Source organism: Embiotoca jacksoni, unplaced genomic scaffold (assembly GCF_022577435.1).
Source record: "Embiotoca jacksoni isolate LCO1_2020_lvr unplaced genomic scaffold, fEmbJac1.0.p SCAF_14, whole genome shotgun sequence".
Taxonomy (NCBI): domain Eukaryota; kingdom Metazoa; phylum Chordata; class Actinopteri; family Embiotocidae; genus Embiotoca; species Embiotoca jacksoni.
Window position 1 is genome coordinate 13,046,052 of NW_027185274.1, and position 26,657 is coordinate 13,072,708.

At 41.1% G+C, this 26,657-nt stretch overlaps 2 protein-coding genes across 6 annotated transcripts; both read right to left on the reverse strand.

The window, feature by feature from the left end:
* On the reverse strand, nucleotides 1-5,048 carry tlcd5a (TLC domain containing 5a). Of its 5 annotated transcripts, XM_069148054.1 has the most exons (4): nucleotides 4,705-5,048; nucleotides 4,320-4,378; nucleotides 2,675-2,878; nucleotides 1-2,108 (listed from the first exon to the last, which is right to left on the reverse strand). In XM_069148054.1, exons 3-4 carry the CDS (start codon nucleotides 2,868-2,870, stop codon nucleotides 1,576-1,578), a joined length of 729 nt encoding a protein of 242 aa, XP_069004155.1. In that variant the 5' UTR covers nucleotides 2,871-2,878; nucleotides 4,320-4,378; nucleotides 4,705-5,048; the 3' UTR covers nucleotides 1-1,575. The 5 variants fall into 5 exon arrangements, with proteins under 5 accessions (XP_069004155.1, XP_069004154.1, XP_069004153.1 ...); XM_069148053.1 differs by having other exon boundaries at nucleotides 2,675-4,378; nucleotides 4,822-5,048; XM_069148052.1 differs by having other exon boundaries at nucleotides 2,675-4,381; nucleotides 4,822-5,048.
* A 927-nt stretch (nucleotides 5,049-5,975) lies between these two features.
* On the reverse strand, nucleotides 5,976-19,966 carry oafa (OAF homolog a (Drosophila)). Its single transcript, XM_069148057.1, has 4 exons — nucleotides 19,205-19,966; nucleotides 8,930-9,064; nucleotides 8,644-8,824; nucleotides 5,976-7,842 (listed from the first exon to the last, which is right to left on the reverse strand). Exons 1-4 carry the CDS (start codon nucleotides 19,433-19,435, stop codon nucleotides 7,568-7,570), a joined length of 822 nt encoding a protein of 273 aa, XP_069004158.1. The 5' UTR covers nucleotides 19,436-19,966; the 3' UTR covers nucleotides 5,976-7,567.
* Nucleotides 19,967-26,657: the final 6,691 nt, after the last annotated feature.

The following is a 26,657-nucleotide window of genomic DNA, read 5'->3' on the forward strand; positions in this document are numbered from 1 at the left end:
TTCAAGACAAAAAAAAAAAAAAAAAAAAAAAACGAAAATTAGGAAAGTACATTCAGAAAACGAAGGCACACACCAGTTAGATTTGTACTTTCTTGGATATAACGGCGATCCACACAGAGATTCTTAACAGTGGCAGTCCGGTAAACTGACTTTCGTATGAGCAACACATCAAATTTCAATCAAATATAAATGGGAAATAAAGGGATTAAATAGCACGTAATGGTAGAAATCCATGTGCACTAAAACCACAAACAAGAAGCTCATACTTATTAGACCACTGATATGAACTCTGAACACAAACATCAAAGCAAGTAGTTTGGTAACTTTCATTGATCGATGGTGTGCGCTCAGCCATTATTCTCTCTATCCTGTGCTGTCCTGTCATTAGCATACGTTTGTCTCCAAGATTAAGGCAAACAGTGTGTATAGCACATGCATCTCTAAAGCAGGTGCTGCATTAAAAAAAAAAAAAAAAAAACACTAACTAGTCAGACAAAAGATCGGCACACTGTACAGATACTGCAACTTGCAATACATTTAATCGTCAGGTCTCGACCATGCCTGACAAGATCTCTGTAAGACTAAGACATTCAAGAAAAACGGTATTAAATTAAAATCAATTAGGAGCAATCAGTACAGACTACAGATCTTTGACAGATTAATCTAGTAACTGCTCACACAGTTGGTAGAGTAAAATCACTGCAAACAATTTAAACAACTTATATAAAGTACAAATTCTGGTACCATTTCACCAAACATTTAATGGTATTTATAGTTTATATAAATATCCAAATAGACAGCCAAATAATAGCATCACCAGTGTAGAACTATGTAATTTAGAAGTTCCTGTCCGTGTGTCCATTTACATGACGGACGTAAAATAAATTCAAGATTTTTTTAGGGGTAAACTCTGGAATAGGATTTCAGTCATTCGACAAAAGCTTAAGAGGAATTACTAAAAACTATATTAAACAAGGAAATTAAACACATTCTGACTTTGTGATATTACCTCATTTCCCTGAGAAAACCTTTCAAATCTGCTCAAAGTTTCACTCATATATGTTGATTAAAGAAAAGAAATACAAGAAAACCAATCTTTACTTTTTCATATGGCTAAAAATGTTTCACAGGGATTCCAGGCATCACATGTAAACTGTTTATTTCCTACTGGTGAACTTGCCATTGGAGCAACATATGACTAGGCCACAGTTCACTGCAAATGAAAGCAGCATCTGTTCGAGTGTTTGTAGAAAGTGCTTTGGTTTTCAGGGACATAAACTTCACCTGTGTTGTTTGTTAATTGCACCTTTTATGTAGTGCTCTAACATGTTAGGTGCAATAATTTCCTAAAAAATGACTTTCTTTCAAAAATGCACAGGTTTTGTACCATACAGGCAGATGCTATGGCATATTTATAAAAAAAAAAAAAAAAAAAAAAAAAAAAAAAAAAAAATCCTTTTTAAATCTTAGGTTGACATACATGAAGTTGATTTTCTTGCTCGTTCCATTGAACGTCCAAAGTAAAAACACAACAAACATAATGTGAGTTGATTTCCTTAGAGACACAGGCGGCAATCAGTCCTTCTTTCCTTCGTGACCATTAGCCGCTACAGTCTCCCGGTGGTCCCTCTGCTGTTTGTTCCAGCTTTTACTCTTCCGTATGGCAAATCGAACAATGTCCACCATAAAGACCCAGGATAGAGCGTACATAGCCACTCCTCCACACTTGATAAAGAATCTGGGTCTCGGAGAGATCAGCTCACAGTACAGCATTGTGCCTCCCACGAAGATTCGCATCACCACGAACAGCAGCACAAACAGGACGTCCACAACGTCCCCCAGCTGAGTCCTGTAATGTCCTGTCTGTTTGAGGAACCAGCGTGCCTGCAGGAGGGGGTTGGTGATTTCGCTGCCAAAGAGAACTGCGCATCCCTCAATGCCAGACTCCCCCAACCACAGGGTCAACAGGATTCCCAGGATGCTCATGGTGTGGTGGGCCAGCATAACGGCTCCCTCTGTGCGGAAGTACACACACCAGGCCATATCAAAGATGAAGTAGCCCAGGCTCACCATCATAGCACCTATCTGCAGAGGGGTGTTCTTAGTACCTGGCATCCATGAAACGAAACAGACTTAGGTTTGCATATTTTATTTCAATATAAGCAAAAACAATTATGCAATCATTGTGATGAAACAATTTAGAAAGAGCACATCATGTTAATATCAATCATGGAACAACAAACCTCTGACCCTAAACTTTCTGTCATAACTGAAGGGGTCTTTCCACACTTTGAAAATTGTTCAAAGTACCAAACTGTGCAAATTATCAGCAGTGTTGAGTAACACAGCAAAAAAAAAAAAAGAATTCGTTTTTCATTTAAGTAATTTTCAAAGCAAAAGAAAAACATGTTACTTTTGGAATTAAATCAATAAGCCAAGATAGAAATGTCCAATTAATTAATTCCTATATAAAATAATTGTTTGCAGCTCTGTATGCAAAGTTTCAATGACAACATCGTGATGTGATGGTACGACTGTAGTTTTGTGTTGTTTTACATCTGCTTTGTAACTTTGCATCCTTGTGACAGTCCTTGTTGTATTTTGTGTTCTGAATGCACATAAACAAGTTAAACACTGACCATTTGAATCCAGTGAGGGAAGGAAGGTGTCCTACCTGGATAAGTGAAGGGCCAGGGTCCATCCACGTAGCCTATGTATGCTGTGATGCAGACAGCCAGGATGCCATGTACCAAAGTGACGAGGCGGCAGTTCCACTCGTAGCTCCTGGACCCGTTAACATTGCACAAGATAAAGTAGAAAGACACCCAGCAGGACAGGGACAGCAGCGCACAAACCACAAGCAGTGCCATCTTCCCCTCTGAAGATGAAACAGACAAGAAAAGCACCTAAAAACCCACTAAAACTAAAGCAGCTAAACCAACTTGTCAGCATCCATTAAGCTGACTTTGAATCACATAACAAGGTGAGAGAAAAATACAAGGAGGCACATCTTGCTCTGTAATATCGCTTACAGTAGAAAGAGACAGAATTACCATCCAAAACACTTGGACTGTGCACCCTTTGTGAGTGACCAACAATTAGCCTTTGCTTGAACTATAATAGCACCATAGTTGGCTGTCTGAGGGTCTGGTGGGGTGAGGGGGACGTCTCTTCTTCTGCTGTGACGTTTGTACTAGGAGGTGAGACCATGAAGACAGACAGGCCCACCCTCAATGCTCTGGAACAAGATGTCCACTCGATTCTTTTCAAGCTCATTTCAAAACTGGATGAGAGGTGACTGGGTGCTGGGCCTCAGACACTTACCACATGGGAGAAAGACTCTTTCAGCATTACTAAATGGCATGTGCTCTCGGAAAACACTACGAATCAATTTAAAATGTATTGTTGTTGTTGTGGTTTTTGTTGTCCTGGTAATTATGGACAGCAAATTTAGCAGGTATATGGACAGATGGATGTAAGGATGGCATGTTGAGATGAAGAGAAGTTATAATATGAAAACTGTGTTTGAGCTCCTTTTCCAAACAATTATCTTTACAGAGTAGCATATAAAATAGGATGGCAACTACAAATTATTTTCTTGATTAAGAATATTAATGTAAAAATTTTTTTTAAAAAAAATAGCAAAACAAACTGCTATAACCCAACATAATGTATTTATATTGCTTGCTTTAAACAGCGCAATAGGAAAAGATGTAGCCGGTTTACTTCTGTATATCAAATAGAACATTAACTCCTCACATTTAAGAGGCAGAAAAACTGTGAATGTTTGGAATTTTCTTCGTTGGAAATCATTGAAATTATTAACCCACTATTAAAGTAGTTCATCTTTCGAACTGATGATCAATTTATCATGTCATCTGCGACGCAAAACAGCTCCACTGGAAAGGTCCTATAACTACGATGGACTGTTGAACGCTTTCTGAATGGGGGCAGACAGCATATGGAGGTTAAGTTCGGTTTATTCTGTCATGAACCACCCACTAGTAACACATTTGTTCAAATACTCACACACAAACAAAACAAAACAAAACAAAAGAAGGAAACATGTATTCCAATTTTGGATCTGAGTGACAAAAATTGTGTAATGAAATAAAACAAAAGTATAAACAACACTCAACAACAGTCGTGCATCAAACTAAGGTCATTTTAAAAATCTATAAAAAAAAATAAAAATAAAAATAAAAAACAGAGCAGAGATACTGTGCAACTTAAGTACTTTATCTGGGTTCCATGTTTTATGGCCTCTGAGCTGTGCGGTGCTGCTATCATGGCCTGTTTAAGACGTGTTTTTAACTCACTGACACCCTTTCTCGGTCCGATAAAGTCCACGTCCGCAGGTGAACTACTTGGACCGCGTCTGCTTTTGAAAACGACAAAAGTGGCTTTTTAAGACACGTGGACAGCACAAACATTTAGGTTCTCATGGAAAACCTACAACAACAACAAAAACAACTATCTGCATTCACAGTCGTGTTTTTAATTCCTTCGCTAAACTCGCAGACAAGCGACATCAGCTGATGTTGGTGAAGCGAGAGAGCTGATCGTATCCTTCGGTGAAGAGGATGCTGTCACGACACGCTGTGACTGTCCAGCTGGCTGCTAATATAGAGTAGCAAGAGGGCTAACAAAGCGTCTTCGTGTGGGACTTGTAACACGTTCACAAACGCAGTAAAACACCGTTACCTCGATGGTACACACGTGGCGCTCTCTCTCTCTCTCTCTCTCCGCTTACATCCTGCGTGTTGTCGTGTCCTCTAAAAATGTTTTTGTTTTTTTTTGAAGTTACGTTTCCAAACACACCAGCTGCGATCTGTTGTCCTTTCGCTGGGCTGCTCCGGTGGCAACAACAGCCTCCCTCAGCATCCTTCAATTCCTCTTGTATCCTATTATTTGCTGCACACGCAAATAGAGCACCTTGCTCGTGGAATAACGAGGATTTTTTTTTTTTAAGTTTTATCCTACCACACCGAAGTAGTAGATAATGCGAAGCCTAATAAATCTTTAACAGGAAAAGCACGTTTCTATCCTTCTCGGTGTTTTAGGGAAGCGATGGGAGGTTGTCTCATCTTTTCTGAGCAGTGGCGACGCTCTGTGGTCAATGACAGGAACTACACGCATTCTCCTGCAGCAGTGGGAATATAAACGGCAGACTTGCGCTGATAAAAACGTGAAATTAACTCCAAAAAAAACTGTAACAAAAGTGCAAACAGGACAAAAAAAAAAAAAAAAAAAAAATATCCAAAGAATTAACTTGAGCGACAGGCTCTTCAAGAATCTACAATGAACTGTATCACATATAAAATAAAAAGGCAGACTTATCTTAAAACAAATGAAAAAGCAGACCCATTACCGATCCTGTTTAGAAATGTTTGAATAAAGGCTTACTAATGATGCAATGACAATATTTTTTTACTCATTACTGTCGTGACAATGTACATTGCATCATGGGAAATGTATGTCCTTTAAAATAAATGCGCAGCAGCAGATGTTCCATAGACTTCAAATTAAAATCTTGGGCCTTTTTTTTCCCCTCGGCATCTTTTTTTAATGCACTACCCGTGACCCACTCAAAATATCCCTGCGACCAACTTTTAGGTCACGACCTACCAGTGGAAAACTCCATAACAATATAGTATATCATATTATTCTATAACTCTGGTGGCAAGTCCTACCTAAGTATCCCAAGCAAGGTATTCAGTCTGACCCCTAGCCCAAGATATATCTGAATTTAGCCTACCGGAAGCAGCCAAGTAAACACATATTTTCCAAATGTACATGATCAAGCATCCAGTTATTATTACTGTTATTAATACTTAGGATAGCTGAGGTGTCCACCTGGGGACCTGTTAAATGTTACCCTTTCTCTTTCTCCTCTCTACCTGTATTTCCTGTATGCTGTCTAATAAAGGCATAAAATGCCCCCAAGGTACTCCAAATAATTGCACAACTGCATAAGCAGTGCAAAGAAAGACTTTATTGAAACAATTAATGGGGAAAACAGCTCTTAAACGGTACATTACCTAATTGCTTCATTTTCTCCTTATGGCAACTTTTTTTTACAACAAAACTCTTTCATAGAAAAAATATGTTGAACAACTTAATCTACAATTACATAGCAAAAATATCAGTGGAAATGTTAAGGCACTTGATCACCAGAAAAGGCAACAAATAAAAATATTTCACTCATTTGGTTCTTTAGTTAGCAGGACCTACTAACGCACAAAACACAAAATTAACTTTTGATATGGCAGTTGAGGCCAAAATGAAGATAGAGGTAAGACAATCCAAAATCCTGCTGCAACCTAATGCTCTAGAGAACACAAAACGTTTAATTTGGTCCCACAAATTCAAGAAGTGCTCCTTGAATTACACATGTAAATGATCAGGGATTTGAGATGCATAAATTATAAACATTTACATGTTGACATGAAAAGACTTCTGGCAGTGGGAAACAACAGTGAACAGAAGAACGTGTAACACTGGTTAACCAGAAGATGGCAGTATAGAGTACTCAAAAGGCTAAACTGCAGTTTTATTGAATCCCTAACACAAAAAACACTTTACAGAAGAGCTTGTTTCTAGAAATGGAAACTATATACTCTTCTTTTAACAGTGTTTATTTTGACTTTGGTTTTTCTGACACTTTTTAAGCAGACTAAGAATGTAAGTAGTTGGCATGAGATGTCCACCATGGAGACTAAAGGGGGAAATCAAGATTAAAACAGATTATCTACTCGGCATGAGATATAGATGAGAAATAACATCCAAAATCCAAGAAGTTAAAATGTTCTTAAATGTGTTTAAATACTTCTAGTTTCTGACGAAGTGTGGTTTAGAAAGGTGGACTTAGGAGCTTGTTTAATGCTAAAATGAAAGAAAACCGATGAGTTTATTATGACAAAGATACAAAAATAGTCCTCCATAATTTCACTTTGCAACCAAAATAAATAAAGCCGGCATTGAAAAAGTATTTTATCAACCGGTGTCATAAACTGGCTTTTTAGCTGGCAATAAAGAGTTTTTTCACAGAGCTTTATAAGAAAGATAAATCCACCGTCCACATTTTCCTTCACCGGGATGGAGGATCATGTTTGTCTAACTCTTTTGAGTGAGGAAGGGGCACTGTTTAACTGACCAGGAATGCACTGTCCAGCTTTGTGCATACTGTAGCTTCTTTGAGAGGTTATTGTTGTTGTCATGTGCTCCAATAATTCCCCCCAAAAAGGCACACAAGTGGCAGCTTCTTGGCAAAGTCACTTTTAAGCTGACAGTCAAATGTCAATTAAGGTTTTAGAGTGAGAGGCTCCGATGCATCTCCCTGTCTGTAAAGGTTTTGGTCTCACTTGGAACCCGAATTCGTTTCAGCATGAACATCTGGATCTCAGCACTCCCTGCCTCAGACAGCTTCACTTAGCATCATATAAACCGAGGTCCAGGGTTCCTGTGTTTACTCTGAACAGCATGGCTGGAGAAGCATTGGCTTGGCTGGGGAGAAAAGAAAAAAAAAAAAGGATTTCTCTTTTCTTAACCATCCAGAACAAAAATGCTAGGTCTCCTCGTCCCATAGACAGAGCTGTTTTTGGGAAACATAGTAGGTGAAATGGTAGCCCTTGCTGCAGCTCTTTATGCCACACTTGTAGGTAGAGCTTTTGCCTGAGGCGTCCCGGCTGCGGCAGTACTTCAGCAGACATGGGTACCACTCCAGACGCAGGCTGTATGTGCAGAGACAGGGCTGCCACAAGTCTTTAGTAGAATGACAGGCCTGAAAGCTGGGCACCTCCGTTGTTTGGGGCAGAACCTCGAATATGGAGCCATCCACTCCTATGACACAAACAGAAGAGAGGCATTATTATCCGAGCTTATTATGAAACAAAAGCGTGCTGCCACACAGATGCATGAATCACTCTCTTTCTGATTACCCTCAATTAAATACTGTATTGAACTGAAGAGGGCAAACAAAGTGGCTAAATAAAGCGGAGAGATCGTGCAATAAAAGGGGAGCTTTGTTATGCTAAGGAGATGCTACTGTGATTCCCTGCGCAGATAACGGTGCAGAGTGCTTAGTGAACCATGACCATCAACATTGTTTTCTTTATAACAAAGCTGTCAGTGAATAATAGTGCTGTCATATTAATTCTCCTCAGCCTGGATAATTTGGACTTCATTGCCGTTAAAGAATCTGGATCCCACTGCAAACGGCCTTTTAAAAACAAATGGTTAAATCAGTCTTTAGTGTGTACCTACAAACAAGCACAGCACTGTCAGTCTTTCAAGCAATTTTTTTCAAGGTATAACTGGAAAATATATTTAATGTACAAATTGGAGGGTAAACACGGATCGCATGAACACTCCCAGAGCCTTATCAGACAAAGCCCAGAAGATAATACTGGGAGTCATATCGCTTAAGTGAAGTGCAAAGAGGTGTACAGGCGGCACAAACAGGGAAGATAGACAGTGTTGAAGGGAGATAAAGGTGTAAATTCAGAGATATAGTGTGCAAGGAGACAATCTGCAGATGCTGGAGAGAAAAGAAAGCAATAGGAGAAACGACAAACGTTTCGCTTAACACCAGCAGAGCTTTGGCAAGTTTCAATGATGGCCAAAGATCAAATGACTGCTGACCTTTGTCCAGCCAGTGTTTGACGTCTGCCTCCCTGGTGTACATGGCCTCACGAGCCTCACTGCACATGTTGTGGATGTGGGAGCTGAGTTGCCACGCCTGACTTAGATTGACCGCCGCGCTCATTGTCAACTGCTCCAGTCCTCTCCGCTCCTCTGCCAAGCGGATGGCCTGAGGATTTTTCTGAGAAGTCAGCACAAATGATCAATGTTCACGCTCTCAGAAGTCTCTGAGCCATAATATAAACTGAAAACAAATGTTCAAAACACGACGTCTGCTGTGTCATACCTGTCTGAGACGCGCCATAGACTCACTGGGGATGATCTCATTGCGGTTGAGGCGGGAGATGAAGCACAGGGCCTGGTACTGGTTTTGCCCTCTTTCCAGCTCACCCAGGATCAGCGCTCGGAATATCTTCACATCCTGCAAAATGTGAGGGATGAGAGATGAGTGGCTGAACAGATAAACATATGGTTCCCGGAAGACATTGAAGTGGTGCATGAAGCGAGGTTATAACAACTTACTGTTTATATGCGCAGGCTCGCACAGATTACAACACATTTTATTTCCATTTCGGTGCTTGATGCAGCACTTTCCCAGACACTCTAAGTAATTCAATATGTGGAGTTCAAAGATGCTCAAACAACTGTCTGCTTAAAGTAAAGAGGGGTTTATATTCACTACACCCATAAAGCCTCATCTGACAGCTTGTTGATACATTTTATTGTCTGTAGTCCTGCGCAATATGGCTCCGGTCATACTCTGCGTATTTGTGCCGTCAAATTAAAGCTTTGGGCCCGTCTCTTAACAAGCTTATCAGAATTTCTCATATGCCATAAAAGTTAGAAATGTTTCACCATGCTGTTTTATGTGGAACTGTATGAGTAGGAAAATGCAGATAGTGGGAATTTACAAAAACAAAAAACGTGTTGCTGTTGGCAACTGCGTGAGAGATCTGGCACCGAACCCAAGGCCATAAAGAGTTCTGTGAGGGGGAATGCAAAGCATGATGGGAAGCTCCGACAATGGGGAGCGCAAAGCAGCAGACCTGTCTTCCTATTCATCGGACAAGCCCCCCCCCCCCCACCCTCTCTCCTCTCCTTGGCTGCAGCTTCAGCACAGACACACACAGTCCCAAACACCCCTCCTCCGCTTTTCACACACCCGTACGAAGCACACAGGCTGCAGAGGAGTAACAGTTCGAAGGCTTTCACTCCCTGAGCAAGAGGAACTCTGGGATAGATAAACAGCCCAGAGATAACCCCATTGAGTTCCCCCTAAGCTCTGTGGATCCACTTCCTGTATTAAAAAATAAAAAAAAGACTACAAGACTACAGACTTGCAAGAAAGCAATACACCCTGCGTGATAAGTGTTTACGCTCTGTAGTTCTTTATAGACTACTTTGTATGATCACTGGTTCTTCATTCTAACAACCACTCTTGTTTGAAAGACTTTCTGGCAGGCTTACAATACAAGCATGGGTATTACACAAGACAATCATGCGCTACCATTTGACCTTTGGAAAGAAAATTACTGAGCAAATATTGATTACATCTCTGTGTGCTGCTCAGGGTTTCAGAAAAAAGAAAAAGGGACTCAAAAGAACGTAGAAATGCAGGCAGTGGAAATTAGATGCCTCAGCTGTTCCCATGCTGTGATAATAATAAGAAAAAAAATCTGGAATGATTAAAGAGAATGTCAAGACGAGAGGAAGCAGAAATGTATCTCAGTGATCAGAGTGAGATACGATGAAGAGGGAGTACAATGCTGAGAGACTGGCAAGAGTGCCATTTGTCCTCAAGTGCAGGGAGAAGCAAGAGGCCACGACTTGAAGACCTCCCATACTGCAGACACATGGTGCTATGCTGGGACGCTGTGCATGTACACGTGGGTGTGGGCAGAGAAAGTAAGAAGAAGGAAGGCATTGCATGGATTTGCCCCAGGGCTCCCTGGGTAATTACAGAGAAACAGGGGAGCTCCACCAAGTCCGCTTCTTTGGAACGGGCTCAATGGTTAAGTTTAAACAAGGAGATCTCCTCCTCCTCTTGTGTCATTATGTGTCCTGATTAATGATTGTCTACTTCTACTGCCCTGCATTTGGAGTTGGGCCTAAAGGGGAAGGGCAGAGCAACAGCTCCTACTGTGGCAGCAACTTTTTATTGATGCAACATATTAAAATGACATCACAACAACAAATCTTACGGGATTGCTTTGACATTTTGAGAAGATCACTTAATTTTATTGGTGCAGAGTTAGATGAGAAAAAGCAATATCACTGTTATTCCTGTATGCCAGATATAATGATGTAGCCAGCAGGCAATTAACGTAACTGTCAGAAGTCCCCCTACTGTCACCTCTGCAACTCCCCATTTGACATGTTATAACTTGTTTGTTTAGTCCACAGAAAAACCAAAGAATGAAGATAATAATTTTATTTATTTATTTATTTTTTTTATTAGTTATGCCTCTGTGTGAGCAGTATGGGGGAACTATTATCTGTTGTGAAAAAGCCTGCCAAATCTGTGCCAAATAAATGTACCAGAAAACAGTAAACAAAATCCATGCTGGTGATACATATGACAAAGAAAACACAAGTTCAACTTCAGGACATCATAGGGATGTAGACCTGTTGCAGCTTGAAAATGAAGAGTAAGGCCACTTCAATTCACAACTACTCCTTAAAGAGGTCATGCCCACATCAGGAAAATGAGTCACTCCCTAAAGTGCCTTTCCATAGACCTAGAAAAATTAAAGGTTTGCAGACCAACATTAGAGAAAATCACCAGGCATGGACATTGGAAATTAAAAGAGCAACATTTCCCTGTCTTGAAAAAGACAGGCAATGTCATAATCAAAAGGAGAGTCTAGCCTTGAGTTTTTTCCTGCCCAGAGCAGTGTAAATGTCAGCATGGCTATAAATAAGCCACACAAGCCCAGATTCCTTAACATTGCTCTCTTACACCCAGGACATGGTCCATTTGCAGACAAACTAGCACTGGCCAAAAGCCAAACACAAGTCTGTATTCATGCAACCTGACTAGTGGGTAATACCAAGACCTGTTAAAGAGGGGAGTGGGCGGGGGCCTGTTTTATTGGTGGTTACCTTTGGTGGGCCAGATTAGGTGCACAAAAGCCCATTCAGACACTCAAAGGGTGCCATTTACAGTGAACATTCTCCCTCACTGTAACCTAGCTAGCCAAACACAGTCCCTTCACAGGGTATATAGCTGGTTTACTGGCTGTGAAAATGAAAGCTGTGTGAAGCCAAACAGCGAAAGAAAAGAAAAAAATATTTTTTTTATTAGTGTTTTGAAGCAAAGAGCAGTTTAAATGTCCTCATGAAATAACTACCGCAAGTCCTGTGCATCTCCCTTTGGGGGCCATACTAACTGTACTGCTTTCACACTGGCATGCATGGATGGATATTCAAACACACACAAATGCATGTGTGCACACACGCACACACGCGCGCGCGCACACACACACACACACACACACACACACACACACACACACACACACACACACACACACACACACACACACACACACACACAAACACAAACAGTGTGTCAGTAGTTGTCCACTGTGCAGTGGGTTCTTCCTGTTTTTCAAATCCCCTCTAAGACCCTGTCTGTTGATAAGGCTGATGGCTGGCTGGGGAGGACTGCTGGTCAGCCACGCTCTGATGAGTCATTTGAGATCAATGTGGGTCTGTGTGGTTGTTTGGCTGTAGGCTTTAGTTGGAAATGTGTTTTTTCTCATCAAGTTGTTAGAACAGGAACCAACATTTTTTTTTTTTTTTTTTTTTTTTTTTTTTTTAAATACTTCAAAATATTAACAAACACCTCAGATTTGTTCTCTTTCAAATCCTCCAACAATTCAAATGCTACTGAGCTTTTAGTAACACAAATCAACAGTTCCACAGTAAACGCACATGAAACCAGCATCATGCAGCCTTCCAGTTGCTCCATTTGTCTTCTGTTCTCCTAAAAACAGAAGTGATAGAAAGTTACATTTAACATTAAAAACAACATATGGATTTACCATGTTTGGTTATAGGGAGGGTATTTATCTTGGTGTGTGAGGGGAGGCTGTCAAAAAGCACAGGTGTAGGTAGGGATTATAGATCAGTTTGGGAGACAGCGGGACAGACAAAAGGAGCGGGAGAAAAGCTGCCCAGCTAAGAAATGCTTGAGTTGAAGTTAATTACAGACGCTCCAAAGGCAGGAATGCGAGTCACATTTAGAGGCTGGTCACACCTGGCTGTCCAAAGAGCTAACCAATTAGTAAACAGAGGCAGGGAATGGACAATCAAAACACTGGAGGCCATGGAAAGAAAGGTGCTCCACTTATCTTTTCTCCTGACAACAATGGAAGGTGACTCACTCTCAAGATTGCAGGACTGTTAGTATTTACACAGTATTACACAGCAACTCCGATTTACAGTCACAGAACCTCAGCAACAGCCTCTAGCTTGTATTTTAAAGGCCTCAAACCTGTGCAAAATACAGGATGTGCAGACCACAATGAGGGAACTACTCCTTTGCCAGAATCTGGATGCAATTAACCAGACACGATACTGTTTATGGAGACTTTGCATTCAGGAAATGAGAGGGAGGCAAACAGTGGTGCTAACAGGGAAGGAAATGAGACAGCTACATAAGACATAAACAATAGAGATGGCTACAGTCCCATTCAGCCTCTTACTGTTGTTCTTCATCTTTCATATCCTGTTGCAGGACACACAAATACAGCTATATAAATGGCAAGGCTTAACAAAATAATGGTATTCTTTAAACTTTATATAACCCCTATTTTTCAAAGCATCATATGTAAATATCCTTAACGACCGTGAATTTAAAACACCATAATTGGTATTTTCAGTTGAAATCGTCTCATGACTCATTCTTTTGATCTTTCAACTAAATTAAAAAAAAAGGAGTTTCAACATTATTGATCATAAAATGTTATTTCCATAGCTTTTGTTTTTTTTGACTTTGTCAGTCTCTTTACAAAACAAACTGTTCTATGAAAGGTGACACAGGATCAGTTTATTTGACAAGAGAAGGGGTGATGTAATACCTTTCCAGGTGTGGACCCTTATGACTTGAGGACTACAGCTCTGACTGAACTGTCACTGAAGTAAAACACAATAAATCAGTCTGAAACTAACCAGCAGTCAGGACTTGGACAAAAGGACATTTAGGGACACTGTGTGGAAAACAACTGAAGCTTTGGCATAGTAAACACTTTGTTGGCTTTTTTGTTGCCAATTGAAATCTTAAAACCTCAGAAAAGACAACAAGTATGTACACTGCAAGCCACAACCACTGTGTCTTTGTCCATCTGATGCTGTGACCATGGTGCAGTCCACCGTCCCTGATCATTGGAAAAACATAAAAGCCAGCTCAAAGTGTCATCCGAAGGCAACTGGACTTGTTTTAGCATCTTTCATCAGAAAGGCTTCTTCAGTTCCTTTCCGATGAGAGGTGAAACGTCAAGAAACAAAAAAAAAAGTCCAGTTGCCTTTGGATAACACTTAGATTGACCACGACCTGGATGACAGACAATCTTCAGAGATGAAAAGGCAGATGATAGCAATCTCTCCCTGCTCTGGTCTTGCTCCCTGGATGCACGTGACAGACTGTGGGAATGGGAAGCTTTTTTCTTTATCAGCAGCATTATAGATGAACATCTGGTCTGCTGGTGGGAGGGGGATGAAAGATAAAGACATCAACAGGGGCAAAGGGGCCACGAGAGGCCAAAAGGGGGGGCTTTGAAGGGCCACAGCAATGCCACAGATGTATTTTCCTGGGTTTCAGATTCAGAGTTCATCTTTGAAAGAGCCACTGCCTGCACACATTGAGGATGCATAGAGCAGAAACAGAAACAAACAAAATCATCATAATTTTTTTCCTCCATTTAAGAGTAAATTTAAAGGGCCGTAATGTAGTCAGCGAGCACTATGTCAAGAAAGCTTTCTCACACAAAGCTACTGGACATGTAACAGCAGAGCGGTTACTCTGAATCATAGCACTTGTTTTACTAAGCGGGAACTTATCAGCGGAGTTTATCTCTCCCACACAGAAAAAGTCTTAGCATAGAGAGGGAAACTGAGTAGGAGTAGAGGTCTTCTAAGTTACTGCAAAACGTAAACAGAATCTTGAACATCTAAAGATTTCCATTATGTGTTCTAATTTCTCGCCCACATCTCATGGATGACTGCGACGAACAGAATATTCATCATTACCTTTTGCAATAGCAGCATTATTGTGTCCCAATAAGTTGCCAAAAAACAAAACGTGTGAAACAATTTCTCTGAACAGGTGACACTTCCACGAAAAAAGAACTTGCAAGTTTGTGCAAGTGACAAAGTGGGATGGTGTTTCAAGGTTGAGTAAGAGGCAAGGTGTGGCAGCCAAAAGAAAGAAAACGTAAGGCATAAAATGCAGTGACTGCTCTGACTTGCAACTGATATACAGTATGTGCAATCAGGGAGAAAAACAAGAGGTAGTTGCTTCTCTTGGCAAACGTCGGCATTTCCCACAAACAGAAGAGAAGAAAATGGATTGCCAACAGGCCTCCCACACGGGAGACAGTTTGCCTTGTAGCTACAAAATAAGTCCAAATCCAAATGAACAATTCTAATGGATGATTCAGCACAGTATGTGAAGGCTCAAAGAAAAAGAATGTGTCATACTGTGTATCCCAATGGGAGAGCACACAGGAAGGCAAACCAACCTGCCTCCCCACCCACAACTTTCATTGAGTGCTTGACATAGTTCATAAAGGTGTGAATAATCTCCAACTCATTCATACAGCAACCTTATTGCTGGGCGTGTCCATAAAGCCTCTGTGCTTCGAAGACAATCAGAACGTACACAAGTGAGCTGAGGGTTCAAACACAATCCGGTTTGTGAGGCCTACATGAAATGGGAATTTAAAATAAAAATGGCCAACATGCTCATTCACACCACAGTGCCATTGTTTGCCAAATCCAGACCCATTTATCAGGATGGTGTGAGATAGTGACAAGTGGTTGACCCATAAGCACAAACAAAGGATCACTCATGCCACGTCTGCGCTGATGTGGATTTATGTAAAACATTCCAGCACAGAAAAATACTTTGAAAATGTTTTTATCACGAGTGGCAATAATGAAGCTTTTTGGAAACTCTGATGGATGATGATAATGAGATCAATTGTAAAGTCACATCTTAAGCACTTTATGCATCCTGAGAAGACATTGTTTCAGCACCTTTCCACAATTGTATCATTTTGGTGAGAACATCAGACTGGTGGAGCTTTCTAAAAACACAAGCGTGGGTGGCAAGCTTTTCAAATGTTTTCAGCCCTTTCAAATGATCTGCCTTAATTTCCTCAAAGGTTTTTAGATGTTGTATTACAAAACCAAGGTGTAAACATAGTAGGATGTGCAGCATTGCATATCAGAAATTAAAGCATCCTCTCGAGTCTGTGAAGTCACGCATTCCTGCATTGATCAAGCCAGATAGTTGGACATGAAAGCAAGATACGCAGGGTACAAACTGATTAGTTTCTCTGACAAAGTTTCTACATCTGGAAAGACCCAAAAACAGACCTCTAAATATGTGAGACATTTCCCTTGGATTAATCTCCGCGACATGGTTTATGTTCTGCTCAAGGTCTGAAACCGTGTTAGATCATAAATTGTTGCAGAGGATACCAAAGGAAAAAAGACAGATCTGTACTAAATTGGCAGCTCACGAATGACAAAAGAGAGAGTCTCAATTCAAAGCTCCAACGGCACATCTGTGTTTAGACTGGTGACGTATTGCAAAATTGTACGTTGACATTAATCCTGTCATAATGGTATCACGGAGCTGCAGACGGACTGCAGCCATTTGACATGACTTAAGAGTAGATTCAGCTGTAAATACTTCATCAAGATACCAAACATGAATGAAAAATAAAGTCCCTTTAACACGATGAGATCAATTCTGAGCAAGTTTTACAACCTCCACATGCAATTACAGAATACGTGATGGATAATCAGCTCCCTCCCATGATGCCTTTATTTCATAAAAGTTACAATTTAACAGCTTTGCAGTGGTTGAAACTTAATAGTCAATATTTTCCACAGGTTGAGATGTACTCAACATGACACATCTGTGTCATGAGCAAGCGGAACCACATCATCTTTTCCACATGTTTACATGCCTTCAGAGCCAACGTAACCCTCCTGAAATCACTGTGCAGCTGATATTCACAGTGATTCATTGCTTGGACAAGGTTGACTAAACTTCCTCCTCACATCCAGCAGCAGACCAGTCCGCCAGTGTCTAATGGATATAACATTTACAATCACATTTTTGCCACGTCGTCGCAAAGAGCAAGAAGGCTGCTGTCTGAGGATTATTTATAAAGAGCTCTTTTAGAAATGATCCTGGTCATGCTTGTCAATTACATTCACTCAATGATGACAAATTGTTCCATCAAACAGTACAATAACCTGTACAGTACTCATCCGTGTAGTATACCCAAGTGTTTAACATTCCTGTTAAAACACTCCAGCATTTATCTGAGCTGCATATTCACAGCAGCTGGAAGTGACAGCTCATCCAACTTTCCATAAATCTTGGAGATGCTGCACAAGAGTTGAATGAAAACCACATGCAGGAGAAATAAGGAGGGAGCAGGAGACAGAGGGGGGGACAAAGGGGAAAAAAACAGAGACGCAGAGCGAGAGAGGGGGGCACGGAGGCCGAGCTACAACTGGAACAGATAAATCAGGCAGCGGAAAAGTAGAGTGATCTAAGGGGTTCTGTTGGCTTTATTCAAATAAACAAAACCATATGTGCAGATGTTGATGTGTGTGCATGCACGTGTGCATGCATTGGGGGATGCAGCAACACGGGGCACCGGCACAACCACGAAAAAGGCTCCCCGCTCACAGATCAGTGTATGTCTCTTTCTGTTGGTGTGTCGCCAATGATTGGGGGTGACGGCCTCTTCTCTTTCAACTCTAAATTAGCTGTTTTGGTTAGTGAACCAGACGTGCAGATCAAAAAGGTCAGACATGCCCACTTAATCCTGGTAAATCTCCCCCTTCACATCTCGCCAGCCTGTCAGCTTCTGTGTGACAGCAACCATCACAGACACATGCCTTTGCTCTGTGCACCTCTGAGTCCCCCCTTATGCAAAGCAGTTGTAGTTTTCCTTCCAGCACTGACATTTTATGTGTCTCTGAGCTGTCATTGTAAAAAAGTGAAACAGTGTCATCTTCCCCCAAAAACTCCGGATTGATGTGGTGGTCAGGGAAGGACACTTGATCTGCTCCTCTACTTTTAGAAGAATGCTAAATATGGCTTCTTGTGATAAGCTCTGGACTGGACCCATGAGCCGCAGGGGTGTCAAGGCTATTGGGGTCTGTGGGCGTCCACATCTAAGGAGCAACAGCTGTCTTGACCTGTGAAACTCATGCTGGGATGGAAAAAGATGAATGAAACTCTCTACTTGAACTCATGCGAGTTACTGTGACAGCTCCGGGGGGGGGGGGGGGGGGGGGGGGGGGGGGTTTCAGGCTTCAGTGGTGACTTCCATTAAATTTCAGATTTGTGACCCTTCATACTTGCTTTGGGGCAACAATTTAGCTTCAACCAAGAGGCCATTGTAGCTAATTGATCTCAGCCTTGAAGAACTGCGCAGATTTGGCAGCTGATCTGCTGAGGAAACCAGCAAAGATAACGTGGCAAAAGGTATCAAGGAAAAGTCAAACAAGTGACCAAGATGTTTACTCTGTTTCTGAATACATGATTCATACATCACATCATTGATCAAAGGGTTTCCTGTGGGAACCAATTAAATGAAGGATCAATTTTAATCTAAATCTAATTCGTGTTTCCTCCAGTGAAGGTTGGGGCGGATCAGTAGTCTTTTTTGGGTTCCATAAGGTCCCCCAAAAAAGGTACTGTGTAATTCTGACTAACAGTGTGACTGTTCTAGTTGAATTAACTATATTTACCCCTCTACCTAGGGAATAAAATAAATTTTGCATTTAGGGAGGCTGTGGGTTGCACAGTAATCAGAAGGTTGGTGTTTCAATCCCCCGCTCCTCCTGTCCATATGCCTAAATGTCCTTGAGCAAGACACTGAACCCTAAGTTGCTCCCGATGGTGTACCATCGGTGTGTGAATGTGCTCCTGATGTCAGCACCTTGCATGGTGTCTGTCTCATTAGTGTGTGAATGGGTGAATGGGAAAACCATGTTAAAGCGCTTTGAGACCGAAAGGTGATAAAGCGCTATACAAGTACAGACCATTTTAATTCATTAGTCTAGTTAAGACCCAGTTTCTTCATGGACCTCCTGGAGACTTCCAGGACCGCAGATAGGCCTCAGCCTTTAATACGGGAACCATGAAATCCGCTTGTTTACAATTTGTTCTGGTTTAAGGGAAACATAGATATTCAATAATTTGAATATCCAAAATCGAAATCTCATATCACCTGGGTGAGAGCAGGGGAAAACCTTCAAGACCCAGCAGCGTTTAGTTTAAGTGGCAAACGGGACCATTTCTCACCTGTTTGAAGTCCGCCACAAAAGTGATGAGTGTCCCATCTCCCTGCTTGAATTCGAGTGATATCGAGTCCCTCTCACTGTCCGCCTCCAAAACCTCCTCGGTCACCAGTCCGTCAGAGAGCCGGACCCGGACCCGCAGCTCCGAACCGAGTCCCACAGCGACGACCAGCACCAGGGCGCAGAGACGGGTCAGTGTCCGAACTGAAGCCGTAGCGATGCCACTCGCAAACATCCCCAAAGACGCAAAACTGAACTCGACAGAGGAAAAAACCGCGGCGAAATCCAAAAATCTGCGTTCATATCCCCTAACTGCGTTCTTGGATTTTGCGTTAAGTATTTTCCTTCATATTGAAAGTGAGGTTAGAGTTTACAGGTCACTCTTCCATATAGTCCCTCGCCCCCGTGTGACAATACTTTCCAGAATTACAAGCACAGTCATGGAAATCGGACGACAATCCCCCCCCCCCCCCCTCACTAAAATCTCTGCTTTTCACTTCTGGGGAACGCAGTTCACTTCCATTGAAAGTATCTCGCTCCGGTGTTGTTGATAAGCTCATGCGCAATTCAGTTCCCTCCGCTCCACAACCACCGACAGCCCGATGATCGCACGTTGCTTCTCATTCTGCTTTGTGTTGATATTCCCGTCTTCTTTTTTTTTTTTCCTCCTCCTTCTGAAATTCATGCAGTCCCGTCACTTCCTATCGGTCGGTATCCCACCGCTCGCCTTGCCTCCAAACTTTCGGTGTGTGTGCGCGTGAATGAGTGAGAGAGTGGTTGGTAGTAAACTCTTAAAGCCATACTACCCCTCGGAAAACTCTACCCATCCCCCTAAAGGCCTCGTGATCCTCCTGCACTCCGGCAAGTAGGCTAATAATACCCCCAACAATTTTTAACAAAAGGTGTTGTTAGGATTTGTAAAGCATAGCTTTGAGGATGTTGTTCTTGTCGTGTGGGGATCAATACAAGGCACGGGAAAGACCATGACTTGCAGGTAGTGGTGATAAAAAAAAATAAAAAAAATAACAAAAAACAATATGAGCTAAAAAAAAAATAATTAAAAAAACAAACAAACAAACATGATCTTGTATATATCTTTGGAAACGTTTACTAAAGATTTAATCGTGTACTATATATTTTCTTAAGTTTAAAAGCCTTTGATATCAAGGAGTTTTGATCAATTCAATTAGCCTAAATTGACTGGCTTATGTCACTTTATGGAGGTGATATCGGGTCATCCCATCTGATGGAGCTTCTCAGCATATCGGACACTATTGTGGCTTATTTGTATCACAAATGTATGAAATTGAGACGATATCAGTGAAAAATAGATCTGCAGACTCCTGAGGAAAACAGAGGTGCAGAATTTTCTGATAATCTGTATTTTATTCTGTAACTTTTATAGTCTAATAAACGTACTGTTATAAAAATGAAAGTTGTTTAAAGGAACAGTCGTCCTACGTGAGTTCGCTCTTGTTTGTCTAATCTCTCTGACACCCTTATAAATTCCACAGTGATGCCTTTTGAAATAAATCTATCAGGTAATTATTGCCTTTGATGACAGCATATGGTTGAGTCACAGGTTTCAGCTGAAGGAAAGAAAGACAGTCACTACTCTATTCTCCTCATGTATGTTATTTAATTTTACAATGTCCTCAAGGGAAAGCTTGTCAAACCTGTGGTGATAGCTGCCAAACAGATAAAAGCGGCCTATCCCGAAGAAGATCTCAGAACCAAATATAATGGTAGATTGTCACTGTGTGTGTGTGTGTGTGTGTGTTGCAGAAGGGCGGGAGACACCTTTGCTCTCAACCACCTGAGCAGCAGTCATGCTATTTCTGTTGGGTTTATGCACTGCATTGTGGGTGGGCTGAGCCCCAGGTTGGTGACCTCAAATGTGGCAGCACTCTAGCACTGCTGGGACCAAGAGGTGGTCGCTCCAGTGAAGGGGAAAACAAACAGAGAGGCCATAAAGCAGAACAAATATTGTTAGGTGGGCCTGGCAAACCAAACCGGGCCCTGCACCTCAACAGAGTGAAGAAATGGAGGTCAGGCAAACACACCCCTTTGTGATGGAGTTCACTCCTCAAGCATTCTCCGGCTACATCTTAGTCGGAGCATTCAAGCGGATACAGACTGAAGTTTGGGCCAAGAGTGGGTGTTAGATTGTATGTCACCGTCGTATATTTTGCTCAACCTCGTGATTGAAAAAGCAGATTAATACCTTCCACGCAGTTAGCAAACTTGTAAATCTAGCGCCACCATTCATTGTTAATGATTGGAAGCAACAACCATTTTGGAAATTTGTTTAAAATCCTGTGCTCGCTTGCTGCACTTGCTTCGGACTGAACTTCCCTGCTATATCCACCACCCAGCAGTCCAAAGTGCGGGAGCCCTGTTAGCTGTTAGCTTACAGTGACACAAGCAGATAGTAAAAACAGACAAACTGTGTACAGAAGGTGTTTATGATTAACCAGCGATTGCGTTGCCCTTTGGTAATTACTGACACAAGGAGCAGTGTATGGTTGATCATGTTAGTACTTTACCTCGCTGGATTCTTATACAATGAGTCAAAGAAGAGAAACATTTGATTACAAAAGAGATTGATACATGACAACAGAGGAGAATTTACATTTCATCAAGTTCCTTTCACTCTCCACTTAGTTTCCTTATTGTTCCCAGTTTTGCAATCCTCAAATTTACGGGAAAGTTCTTTTGATTGTTCCAACTGAGAAAGGTCCTAAAGACAAAACCTGTGAAACAGACACCTCAGTCTCGTCTTGTCACTCTCCTGTTGACTCTCCGTGTGCATTTTCATTCTAACAACCCAGCTGCAGAAATTCATTATCTCAACATTGGTAATCTTAACATCCTCCTGCAGGAGTGAAATATGAATGTTATAGCTCAGCTTTTGTTGAAAGTGATGCACTGATTTCCTCAGCAGCAGAGTAGAGTTACAGGTATGTGTGCTTTTTTTTTTTTTTAAGTCTCTTTTCTATTTTTAATATGTCAGTATTCATTTCCATTTTCCTAGAGGGGAATGATTGTGGCTCTATTACTGTAAAATATTAGGCTATGAAAATCTTACACGAATCAAAATAAATGAACAAATTTTTTTTTACTAATGGATGAACCTCGACTTCTGCAGACACACACATATGCACTTCCACTTTTACTGTCAGAAATGGGAAGTATTTCTACCCTTTGATGAGGGACAATTGTCCCTTTTTGCAAGGTATTTGGTTTTGACTACAGCCAGCCAGGGTGCTAAGACTGCATTCCAGTCGTGTGTGTGTTTATGTTTGTGCATGTGCGTGGACTTGCACAAAGTGGCTTAAAGTGGTCCAGTTTGACTGTCGCATTCGTGGCCACCTGCGAGGGCTTTTCACCAAAACAACCATTTTTTGCCAGTTCACTGAACAAAAAAAACAAACAAGAGAGGGACATTTCTTGCGCAGCTAATCAGGTTTGTCATATTTTGAATAAATGCAGTAGCATGGATTAAGAGCATATTGCCCATCTGGAACACTTTTCTTTCATGGTGGGAAAAGAAAACTCTGGATAGAGAAAGACAATATTTGCATTGGGAGTTGAACACCATCACATGCCACCATGCAGTCATACCCCTAATACTCCCTGTATAGCTGTGATATTTTCCTCTATAATGGTTAGCTTGAACAACGTATTCAGAGGTAACCAGAAAACCTCCAAAACCAACAAGCTGATGATGTTTCACCTCTGCAGCGCTGCAAAATGAAGGCAGCCAGTGGGGGAGAACCAAGTTCTGTGGTTGATCTGTAGTTGATCTCTCCTCCAGACAGATGCCAGAAGTGTTTGTGTGCATGTAAGTGTGTGTGTGTGTGTGTGTGTGTGTGTGCTCTTGAGAAAGAGCAGTATTTATGTAAGGATTGCAGGATCTGAAGCTGCTTCCCCAGTCTTCTGATGATATTTTCATATCTTTGCTTCCCTTCTTTTCTTCCCTCTGTTTAACTGCTTTGCCTACAGTGTGCAGGGGCAAGAGCCAGTCGCTCTGCGAGCTCCCCGCTGTAGGCTGACTCAAGATATCTCCTTACACATGTGGGGCTCTGGGGCCACAGTAACCCTTTTGGAGCACAGGCATGCATGGAGGAACAGAGCGAGGAGAAAAGTCATAAGATGGTGGGGAGAGATGTAACTAGAGCAAAAGTCATATATATATATATATATATTGCATATATATATTCCCCCTGTGTATACAGTGTATATACACAGGGGGAAACTGAATGAACATCATATGAAGATTACAAATGAAAGAAAGAGAAAGAACAAGAACAAGAGGGAGAAGAAAACATTGTAATTAGTGAGTAAATGTGATAATATTCATGCAAAACAGATTCACATGTACATTATTCATCGACAAAGAATGTGTTTCACATCATTGAAAAAGACCAAAAAAATATTTTTAGCACTCTTTTCTAAAGAAATAAAAGTCTGTCCAACCAGTATCATACCTAAACATGTAATCTACACGTCCACTACAGGATACTTCGGGATATCCTGTCAGTTTTATGTAAAAGTAAAGTGCCTTAGGTTTAGGTACCAAAAACCACTATGGGTTTAGGAAAAGATCATGGTTTGGGTTAAAATAGAAAAAAAATTTTTGATTAATGTAATGTACATAAAGTTACTTAATGTATACATCACATAAAACGAATGTTGTGTAAGTAGCAAAATTTGATCATGTTATTTGAAAGAAATCCACTTTGACATTTTCTTTTTTCATGGCCTCAAACACAATCTCCTGGATGAAAGTCCTGTGTTTGTTCTCTCCAACAACACCCAGCCTCCTCCCTATGCACATTTAATCACCCTTTGTACGTCACATGACCTCCTCTTTCGACCCTGGTCATATGTGCATGTACTTTTCATGCCTGCGCGAGGCAAAACGTGACACTGACACGGTATCCCTTAGTGGGCTGACTGGGGTTTTAGCAACATGGCGTCATACCGTGTCAGTGTCAGAAACTTAGGCACAAATCGGAGGTGCTTGTACATTACTTTAAATTTCCATTCCTAATATTTTTACTGCACAGCATTTCAGATGGAAATCTTGTTGATTGTTTTGATAGGATTAGATACCAGTTACTTTTCATATAGGTTATGATCATTTAAGAAAATATGATTCACTGTCATAGATTTAACTCCCCAACAGTGTATAAAATAGTTCAAATTAGCTCCACTGAAACATTATGGTTACACATTAATGCATCAGTATAGATAGTCCAATAAAAGCAGAAAAGGAGAGTTTTCGAGCCAGTTCATTTGTACAGACATTAGATGTCTTCATTCATTCATTATTTAATTACATTTCATGTTACATAAGCTCAAGTACACAAACATTTGCATGCAGCTTCATTACTTTACATTAGTATTGCTCACTGTGAGAGTGGCATCCAGATGTTCCAGTGTCATCACTAACAGTTCAAAGGAAAAACGTGGTGAAATAACCCGTGTCCTACCAAGAAAAGCATCACACCCTTGGTTACTCATCCCACACAATCACTTATATTAGGAAAGAATTCCATGGAAATTCCCATAAAGTTAATGACAGAGAGAGAGAGAGAGAGAGAGAGAGAGAGAGAAAGAAATAGGGGGAGAGATGCAGCAGGAGGGAAAAAAAAGGTTCTTTTGAATTGTGAAAATAAATAAACATGTTTGGGCTTATGGCTTGGAGCATTAAACCCCACAGTGAGAATCTTTCCTGGCAAACTCCCAGCAGGAGATAAAAGACAATCCCACTTTAAACACAGGCGTAGGAACATATCATTTATCGTTCCCCATTATGGCAGGGCAAAGCTGTTATGATGTAATTGCTGAGGTAGAGCTATCTCTGTTGGTTTCTAGAGCATTCACAAACAAATACTCTACTGTTTGCACTCATGGTTTTTTGGAAATAGTTTGGAGCCTGTGGGTGCTCACATCTGGAAAACTGTAATGTGCCTATTACAAACATGAATACAGCTGTGTTTTATAGCCCCCCCACCGGTGGGTTGGTCATTACGAACCTATGCTGTCTATCAGGACCAGTTTCTCTCAGTGTAATCATCATATAGGTTTAATGAAGATTTGGAACAAGCACTGTCAGAAATAACTTAAAGCTATTTAGCAGAAAATAAAAGGGGAAAAGTGGACGTAAAGGGGTAAAATTTATTACCCTGTACACATGGTGGACGATGCTTCATGGTATCCAGCATTTCTCCTTCCATCAGATGGCGTTGATTAAAGTCTTGATTCTCAGGAGTCACATGACTCAGAGAACATCTGTTCAAGGATACAGCGAAGATCTCCTCAATATTTAATTAATCAAACTCTTGGCCTGCTGGGGTTAAAGGAGAAATTACTGCTGATTCACAGTGGGGAGCATTTAATAAGGTTGCTGGGAGTCATTCAGAGGTGAATCACTCAACCCAGTTTCCTGAGCAATTAAAACCCTTTTTATGTACACGTAACCGCACTGAGTAAAAGTGTGGTTAAAATGAATGTGTTGCAGCCTGTACAGGACCTGCAATGTTACCGGCCCTGAAACATAATGTCACCTGAGGTTTTATCATGTACCCTGCTAACCAACTCCCCTATGACCCTGTACAGGATGAATCTTTGATGCTGGAAGCCGTAGCATTCAGGAGAACACAAGGAGAGCATGCCAGCTGTAGGTGAAGCTTGGAGGGCGAGGGTGGGGGGCTTAAACCCCAGGACCTTATGTGATGCTAGGTGCAACCTAATATTTAACTCTGATTCATTGTGCACAAAGTTTTTTGAAAATATATCAACCATTGTACTTGATGGATCTCTAATAATTGTTAAAACTGTCATTTAAATCTTTGATCATCAATACCAGGGTTGCTTTTCAGTCTTGAGTGATCCCACTATGGTCCACAAGTCAACAGTGACAAGACAGTTATCATTCCAAAAGCATCAGTATGACTTACTCACTCATCACGATAATAACAGATTATTTTCCAGCATGCAATAAATTCACATCTTCAAGATAAGTTGATAGTTTGTCCCATTAAAGCTCCTATTAGTGTCTTGATTATTGAAGGAGACAAATGGCTGTCTTCACAGGCCAACAGTGGAGAAAACAGTGACACGGATCTCAGTTCAGATGGAATGGTTTATCTAAACAGTGGAGAAGGAGGGACAAGAGTTATAAAAAGAGGAGGCCTCGGACAATATTGCAAACCAAAAGAACAAAACTGAGCGAGTGACTGTGAGTCTGTTGAGAACAACAGCACGAGGGGTTTCAGACTGTGTGTGTCAACGTGACACAACAGGAGTTTGAAACTGTCTATCATAAATAGATAGAAAACTGAAGCCAACCAAAACATGAGCATTTGACTGCTGAGGAAGTGTTCATGTCTACTGAATATCTGTCAGCTCTGTGGAGCATTCCTGCTTCTTTTGGTTTCAACTTCACT

Coding starts and splice junctions, on each gene's coding strand:
- tlcd5a (XM_069148053.1), bottom strand. CDS start 2,870: ATGGCACTGCTTGTGGTTTGTGCGCTGCTGTCCCTGTCCTGCTGGGTG. Junction 2,109..2,674: donor CTGGCCCTTCACTTATCCAG/GTAGGACACCTT, acceptor CATGGATGCCAG/GTACTAAGAACACCCCTCTG.
- oafa (XM_069148057.1), bottom strand. CDS start 19,435: ATGTTTGCGAGTGGCATCGCTACGGCTTCAGTTCGGACACTGACCCGT. Junction 9,065..19,204: donor TTGTGGCGGACTTCAAACAG/GTGAGAAATGGT, acceptor CACATTTTGCAG/GATGTGAAGATATTCCGAGC. Junction 7,843..8,643: donor CAAACACTGGCTGGACAAAG/GTCAGCAGTCAT, acceptor TTTGTGTCATAG/GAGTGGATGGCTCCATATTC.